The following is an 8,439-nucleotide window of genomic DNA, read 5'->3' as shown; positions in this document are numbered from 1 at the left end:
TCAAAGATATGACCTTTTTGAAAATAGGGTCTTTGCAACTCAGTCAGTTGAAGTACTGGGTTAAGGTGGGCCCTCAACCCAACGACTGGAACTTCTTTGAGACCACATGAAGACAGACAGGAGAGATGATTTAACAAAAGTGTGGCCAAGGACTCCTTGTACTGGGATGCGGAAAGAGATAAGAGACTCCCAGCATCCTTCAGTGGGAGGCAGCCCTACCCACACCGGATCTCAGGCCTGCCTCCAAAACTGAGAACTTGTCTGTTTTTTAAGCAAGTAAATTTGTAGCAGTTTGTTATCTCACTGTGAGGAAACAATCATGCCACCAATGTGTTGGCTCCTATCATGCTTTGTAGATCTCTATGCTTTGCCTCTGGTTAGAAGTGCTTCACATTTTAATGTACTGATTTGGCCTCTTGAAACTCAGAAACTATCAATAATATTGGCAATCTGAATAACTTGTATCTACGATATTTTTAGATATCATGTTGTGGGCATGCTATGATGCGGACTGTGGTGGTTTTAATGGCTTACTTTTTTTAGATTAATTTATTTTAAGAGTATAGATACTTTGCTTGCATGCATGTCTGTGCACCATGTGTGCCTCATGCCGAGAAGATCAGAAGGGGGCACTGGATCCCCTGGAGCTGGAGTTACTGCTGGTTGTGAGCCTTGGTTCTTTGCTAGAACAACAAGTGCTCTTAATCGCTGAGCCGTCTCTCCAGCCCTGGCTGTAGTGGTTTTAAAGCCATGTCCATGGGTCTCAGCATTCCCCTGCCCTCCTCTGCTGGAGTGTTGGCTACACTTGCCTCTGACAGAACACAAAGAGGTGACATGTCACCTGGAGCTCCAGCCTCTCTGGGTCTCATGATCATTCTCCTGGGGAAACTGTTGCCTGGTGGGCTCTCTAAGCCAAGTGCTGGGTGCTGTGATAAAGCATTACAGTAGGCCAACCACATGCTTCCTCTCCAACAGTGCAAAAGAGGAAGCCCATCATACCCTCGGTCCATAGACCCCACCAAAGGCTCAGCGGGAAGCTGTGTCTTCTGGGTGGGCTACCACTCCTGGTCCTGCTCCCCTACTGTCTAATTCTCATATAAACCCCTCTGGAAAGTGCCCCCATGAAGTTTTGCTGCTTCTGAAGTCCACTTCCTGCTGGATCATTGTGCCAGGCCTCATAACTACCTACAGGGGTAGAACAACCACAGGCTTTAGTGGCCTGGGATGTCGGTTCCTCCTGTCTGCTCCTGTATGACTCCAGCTGATCACCCAAGGAAGACTGGAGCTACTTGTCTTTGCTTCATCCTTCACTGTCCCCTCAAGTGGACATGGAAGAAGCTACACTTAACACTTTGGCAGGAAGGTGACACTGTGCTCTGGACACTGCCTGGGGAGGAAGGCCACAGGCCTAGGGCCATCTCCCAGGCAGCTCCTACTTTACCCTCACACATCTGTGAGGGAATGGAAGAGTTCTCTGCCATTGTCTATGTGAGGCCGGGAGGGACAGTTTCACTCTCGGCTTGGATCTGTTTTGCAGAGCTATTGTAGGAAGCTTGGTTGAGTGACAATTTTGACTGCTACATTTTTGGCTCTTCCATAGTGGTCTCACCCCAAGGGCTAAATTCATAACTAAATTCACCATACCCATTATCACCGTTGAGCTCAGCCTATGATGATCTTCTTATGCCAAGCTCCTGGTGACACGCTTCATTCCTTTCATCCCTAAATCCCTTAGGCCAATGGGGCTGAGTGAGCTGTGACAAGCACAGCCTGACTTGGGGACGCCCCACCTCCCACCCCACTTCACTGGTTGATTCCAAGAGCACAGTGCCATTTCGTGCCAAGGTCCCAGGTTGATGAAAAGACAGCTATTCTATCTCCATATCCTTCAAACAAACATCAGTGGGAAGTTTGGTTGAAGTACGCTCATTCCCTGCCTTCCCTCCCATCCATATGGTGCTCCCTTGGAGCACTCACTGAGCACTCATGGCCCTGTCTCCTCTGCACCCCAACTACTCACAACAACATTCCTCTTGCCCACTCCACTCTGACACCTGATTCATGATGACTCCCCTACCCACCACACATTCTAAGTCCAGAAGTCACTCTGGCTGAATAGCACACGCTCGCATGACTATCTGCTTAGCATCTGGCCTCTGTTTAGCCAGGAGCTTCTGTGCTCCCTAGGGCTAGTCATCCCCAGTGACCTGGGCCTGGTGATTGCTGCAATTTTCCCTGTCTTCCCAGCCCTCAATTACCAACAGGCACTTTTCTCTGCTCATTTTCTCCAGTGTTGCCGCAATGTCCCTTCCCTACTCCTAGCTTCTATTTTGTTTTTCTTCCTAACTCCTCCTGGCTCAAGATAGCCCTGATGAATTGGGCAGTACCTGTCTGCCCAGGCAGTCATAGGGTGCTGCTAGATTATGGGTAATGATCACCCATAATCAGGGTCATACCCGTCTGGGTAGTTTGGCCTTAGTTGGAAGAGCTGATAGAGAAAACTGCTTTGAAGAAACAAAGAAGATGGAAAAGTCTGTGAACCACGAATTAGTTTGAAAGCAGGAGGGACTAGGGGCTCACAGGACACTATGGGAGTCTTGGTAAAGTCATACATATTTGGAGCAAGCCCTGCCTGGTTTACCCAGCTACAGTATGAACGGGATGGCAAAACCCTATTGATCTTTAGATGACAGTGGAAACCATACTGTCCCAGGCTTCCCTGCTCTCAGGATAGGGGAGGGTAGCCAGGGCCTCAGCTTGAATTTGGGCAAAGGGAACCAGTGGGAGACACCTGGTGAGGCCTCTGGGCAGGGGGAGGGCTGCAGTCATAGGTGAAAACAGTCTCTGATAGTCCCTTCTTGCAAACCAGCAAAAGAGAAGCATTTACACTGGCCACCTTAGTGAAGGTTACACCACCAGGAAGTGCAGTCCTACTGTGTGCCCAGAGGGTAGAGAAGCAGAGTCCATGTGTGAATGGCACTAAACGACTATAGCACTCCACCCCAGGGAAATGTAGCTCTGGCAGAACCTTAACAGACCAACACCTGCCGAAGACCCTGGGACTGGGAGCAGGACAAGGGATCGAGGGTCTTCTGGTCCCCTGCTCCTGGACCCCTCATCTTCATCAGGGTTCAAAGTTCTTCAGGATGGCCTCTCTTGGAGCCAGACATCCGTTAATGTTTCCCTCACCCCATGTTGTGCTGTGTCTGCTAACATAAAAACTGCTTTCTTCGAGAACATCTTTTACTGATAAGTGCTCAGAAGGCAGAGGCGCTCACCAGAGGCTCTTCTCACCAGTCTGTGCCAAGCATCCCATCACCCCAGGTCTTTCCTGACCTTAGAGTAGGTGACACCTCCATGCCTTCTTCTGTAAAGCAGGTTGTTGAAGCACCTGGCACACCCCTAACAGCCTAATATGGAGCAGACTGGCTTCAGCTTGAGATGGCATCTGCACCCACCCTAAGAACCCTACTAAGCCTTTCTGACAGTCATCCATGGAGACCTCTGGAGCCAGGGCCTCACGAAGGACTTAGGGATCTGTGACAAATGATGACAAATGGAGCCAGATCAGCCCCGTGCTGCACTGCCACTAGCGCGCCTCCTGGTCTGTCAGCATTCCGTCCATCTCTAACTGCTGGCAGGCCAGGTGGAAGGCAAAGGAGACTTGGGATGTGTGGCGACTGACCAGCACCATATGGAAAGGAAAGGAACTACTGGAAAGAATTTGAACACCTCTCAAATGTAGGTGTAAAACCCACCAGCACAATGACTACTGTTCAGTGTTTTTTTTTTTTTTTTGGTTTTTCGAGACAGGGTTTCTCTTATAGCCCGGGTTGTCCTGGGACTCACTCTGTAGACCAGGCTGGCCTCGAACTCAGAAATCCACCTGCCTCTGCCTCCCAAGTGCTGGGATTAAAGGCATGTGCCACCACCGCCTGGCTACTGTTCAGTGTTTTAAGGAGGGGAAAGCTGGGGGTGTTGCCCAGAAGAGTGAACGCAGGTGAACGTGAAAGGCCCTGGGGTCCATCTCTGGCATCACAAGAGAGGAAAACACGCAGACATAGATGTTCACACAGGGAGGCTTCCAAGCTAGTTTTGGAAGGGGGGATGGGGAGGGGTGTTAAGCTTCAGTTTTTGTTGTTTTTTCTCAAAAGCTGGTGTACTCTTATGATCCTAGCACTAGGAGTGTCGTCAGCCTGGCCTATACAATGAAAACCTGCCTAAAAACACGAGGAAGCTGAGAGGAGCCATATGTTAACATATACATATTGTTGGCAAGGTTAGACAATTAAATCGCTGTTAAATGCTTAGGATAGAAAGGAGAACATTTCTATCATGAACTGTGTAACTTACAAACAAAACTTTTTGTTTTTTGAGACAAGGTTTCTCTGTGTAGCCCTGGCTGTCCTGGAACTCACTCTGTAGACCAGGCTGGCCTCGAATTCAAAAATCTGCCTGCCTCTGCCTCCCTAGTGCTGTGATTAAAGGCGTGCACCACAACTGCCCACAAACAAAACTTTTATGTATGTTTGCCTGCATGCATGTGCTTATATCTTGGACATTCAAAAGGGTGTTGAATCCCCTAAATGGAGAGTTACAGATAGTTGTGAGCTGCCATGTGGGTGTTGGGGACTGAACTTGGGTGCTCTACAAGAGCAGCAAGTGCCCTTAACTGCTTAATCATCTCTCTTGACATTTAAATTTTAAATATATGTATTTATAGATGGGGCATGTTGAGATCAGAGGACCACTTTGGACGCTCAGTTCCTGACTTCTACCATGTGGCTCCTTGAGATCAAACTTAGTTCCTTGGGGTTGGCAGGCGCCTTGCCTTTACCCACTAAGCCATCTTAGCCCTGATTATTCACTTTAAAATCAGCAAACTCAGGACAGTAAAGGGGTATCTGTGGAAAACAAAACTCTGAATAAAGTCCATAGCAATGTACCAAACATGGCCATTTCTTGTTGGTTACCTCTGTAGTCACATTCCTACTGGACCTCTGGCCCCACTACTAGAACCCACACCACAGTGCCCGGCCCACCCCCATTCTTTCTGAAGTTGTGCTCATCCAAAGCCAAGCTTATCAAAACACCACTCTGGAAAGCCTTCCTACCTCTCCCTGCCACGTTCTAAGGCAACTGTATCTGTTAAGAGCTTGGAAGTTGGTACCTCAGGAAGCAGTACCAAGAAGGAACCATACAGGTGTTCAATGATCAACCCGGGAAAGGAAGACACTGAGCAGTCAGAAGTTAAGCTGGGCTGCACTTCTCTCAGCAGACACAGGAATTCTAAGATGTTTGGGATGTCTTTAAAAGGGAGGGCCCTAGACTTGGGTCACCTAGGAAAAAGATGATGGCCAAAGCTATTGTTTGGTAGGGGTATTTCCCATAGAGGGTCAATCCTAGCAGTTGGGGACCCAGCCCTTCTTGCCTGAAGGGAGTCAATACATTATTGCTGTTGTATTATCTGGATGTGCTATAGTATATCAACACTATAGACTCTATGCAAGACTGGGGAAGAACAGGAGTCAAGTTAAAGGACTAGTCTCAGAGGCTAAGGCTGTGGACTTCCTACTAGGAATCAAGACTCTCATATTCTCACTGCTCCTAGAGTAGCCAGAGCTGAAATTTCTTCTGCTTACCCAGAGCTCCCAAAGCTGGAGGATGCTTATGCAAACTAAGCACAGGCCACAGAAAGACGTCACTTAATATTTCTTAATAACTCTCTGGGCTTATCTTTTCAAGCAAACGAATACTTTTATTAACATGTAAGATTTTGTTTTCAACATGGTAAGGGTTTTTACTTCAAATGCTTATCAGGTCTGCCACTCATACATTTATAGCTTGACTACATATGAACCTTGAAGACGCCTCTTCTTTTAAGTTTAGGGTCCATTGCAGGTTTTCCTTTCCAGCCCACAAAGGGTATTGCAAGGATCTTTCATTTTATGCCCAGGATCTCCTCAAATATATGGGAATACCAACTTGTACAGACTAACAAGACCTCATCTCCCATACCGGGTTCCATTTCACCTAGAAATGAGTTAGGCTGTCCCAATAAACTCATCAGGCAGGTTACAATAGATAGTGTAGCACATAAAATTTAAATTTTGCACAAAATACATCTCTCCTCCTTTGGTCTCACACAGAAATTAAAGTCCCCCAATAGAAACAGTACTATCCTCCGACCCTTCTTCCAGGTCATCAGTCCTAGCCGTGTAAGGCCCATCCACAGTCCCAGATGAAGTCTGGTCCCTTCTTCTGTCATTGCTGCAGTCTTCTAGAATTAACGCAGCTCCTTCAGAACTTTCAGAGGCGGTGAGCTACAACTCCGAGTCTCAAGTGTCACAGGGACCCAAAGTTCAGGGAGCTATCAGGTCACCCAAGAAAGAGCAAAGCACCTCAAAATTCAGGAACAACAACCAAAGGCCAGGAATGAACGTTATTCAACTGCCACAGGGCTTACAATCTAGGCCCTAATTCCCGTATGTGAGCACATTTTCCAAATCAAAGTTATTTCCCCCAAACAAACAAAAAAAAGGAACCACTGAATAATCAAAAACTCATGTTGAGGTCGTCAACAGCAGACCATAGCAGAAACGTAGTGTCAATGAGAACAGAGTGAAGACAGAGGGGAAAAGAAAAAGAAAATAAAGTAAGAAAGGGAAAAAAAAAGGAAAACAAAAGGCTCTCTGGTTTCAGCTTCTCCAGGGTGTCATGTCAGCCAATCGCCATCACTCAACCAGAATCCATTGGCTGGAAACCTAAAGCACGGGCGGGAGAGATTCATCACCCAGAGGTTAATCGCGCTGGATAGCAAAGCAAACACCCGGCCCCTCCTGGAGGCTGCCTCACTTAGGACCCCATGCTTTCCAGCACAATCTGGAATCTTCCACGGTCTCCCCATCGTTAATTTGCTATACTGGAATCTTCCACGGTCTCCCCATCGTTAATTTGCTATACTTCCCCGGAGGGGCCTAGTTTACTCCCGAGGCGACAAGCCAGCCTCCTCCCCACAGTCGCCCACGCCCCGCCAGGCTCCCGCCCTTACCGCGGCCGGCTCACGACGACTCGCTCTTCTCTATCCGTCGCACGAGCTGCACCAGCATCTCGGCCATCTTCGCCATCTCCTGCGCCTTCTCGTCGGCCTTCTCCGCCCTGGGGTCGTGGGGCTCGGCGCCCCCCGCGCCCTGCAGGTGGTTGAGGGCGCTCTCCTCAGAGGCCTCCACTTGGGTCTTGATCTGGATCAGCATATTGTCCATCTCCCACAGCTTGCCCCGGTTGCGCACGGGCGCGCGTCCTCGCTCGCGCGTCAGCGACGCGATGTCCTCGCGCATCTCGTGGATGACGGGCAGCAGAAACTGCTCGAAGTCCTCCTCGGGCTCCAGCACCTCCACCTCCTCGGGCTCCGCCAGCTCTACTGCGTCCAGGGGCCGCATCTCCGCTGCTTTGCTCGTCTGCACGACACTCACTGACCGAGCTCGGGCCGAGTCCTCAAAACTTCCGCCGCTGTTCCAACTTTCCGCCTCGGAGAAGCCACGGAGACGAGCGGCTGCCGAGCAGACGAGCGATGAACAAAATGGAGTCCCAACCGTCAACCAGCGCTCTGCGCTTGCGACCCCTTTCACGACACCGCCGCGCCCCTCTTTACGGCCGCCCTGAAAGGTGCGAGCGCGTGCACGCCTATAGAGGGGCGGAGCGAGCGCCTCCGCGGCCGCGCGCAAACGTCAGCAAACTTCTTCAAAGTTCGTGGATGATGCCAAGCTCACCCTTCACTGTATCTTATTCTGATTTTATTCATTTACTTTTTGAAACAGGACCTCATGCTGTAGCCAAGGCTGTCCTGGAACTCAATTATTTGACTTAAACTGATCTTGAACTCTCAGCAATCTTCTTGCCTAAGGCTTCCCGTGTCGCAGGTGTGAGCCACCACGCCCGACAAGTTTTCTTTAAAGAAAAAGGAAGAAAGAAAAGAAAAAGCCCGCCTTTAATCCCAGCACCTGGGAAGTAGAGGCACGCGGATCGATGAGTTTGAGGTCATCCTGGTGTACCTAGTGAGTTCCTAGTGAGTTTCAGTACAGCCAGAGTTACATAGTGAGACCCTGTTTCAATACAAAACAAAACATCAAACAAACAAATAAACACAACAGTTTCAAAAACAGTTTTTGAAACTGGGGAAAGAGTAATCTTGGAAAGCCAAGTGAGGAAGGTCATCCTGGTCACAGCTCCGCCTCTTTGGTTAGTTGACAGAGTGCCTGAGTGTGTTTTGGTTAGTTGACAGAGCTCCTGGTTTCCTGAGGTGAAACTATTGTCTGATGCGTTCTGAGGCTCCAGCTGATCAGAAGTTCAGTTGGTGATCACTTGATGTCGAAAGGACAGAAGTTTGTGAATGGATTACTCAACACTGAACTTTAAGGGGGAGATGCAGAATTCTTAGTC

At 49.0% G+C, this 8,439-nt stretch overlaps 1 protein-coding gene across 1 annotated transcript; it reads right to left on the bottom strand.

The window, feature by feature from the left end:
- Positions 1 to 5,732: 5,732 nt before the first annotated feature.
- Positions 5,733 to 7,594, bottom strand: LOC114613033 (MORF4 family-associated protein 1). The gene is made up of 2 exons (XM_028758232.1): positions 7,052 to 7,594; positions 5,733 to 6,764 (listed from the first exon to the last, which is right to left on the bottom strand). Exon 1 carries the CDS (start codon positions 7,437 to 7,439, stop codon positions 7,062 to 7,064), a length of 378 nt encoding a protein of 125 aa, XP_028614065.1. The 5' UTR covers positions 7,440 to 7,594; the 3' UTR covers positions 5,733 to 6,764; positions 7,052 to 7,061.
- Positions 7,595 to 8,439: the final 845 nt, after the last annotated feature.

Source organism: Grammomys surdaster, unplaced genomic scaffold (genome assembly GCF_004785775.1).
Source record: "Grammomys surdaster isolate TR1022 unplaced genomic scaffold, NIH_TR_1.0 126187, whole genome shotgun sequence".
NCBI classification, from domain to species: domain Eukaryota; kingdom Metazoa; phylum Chordata; class Mammalia; order Rodentia; family Muridae; genus Grammomys; species Grammomys surdaster.
Note: the sequence above shows the minus strand (reverse complement) of the source record. Positions and strands in the feature narration are given on the sequence as shown.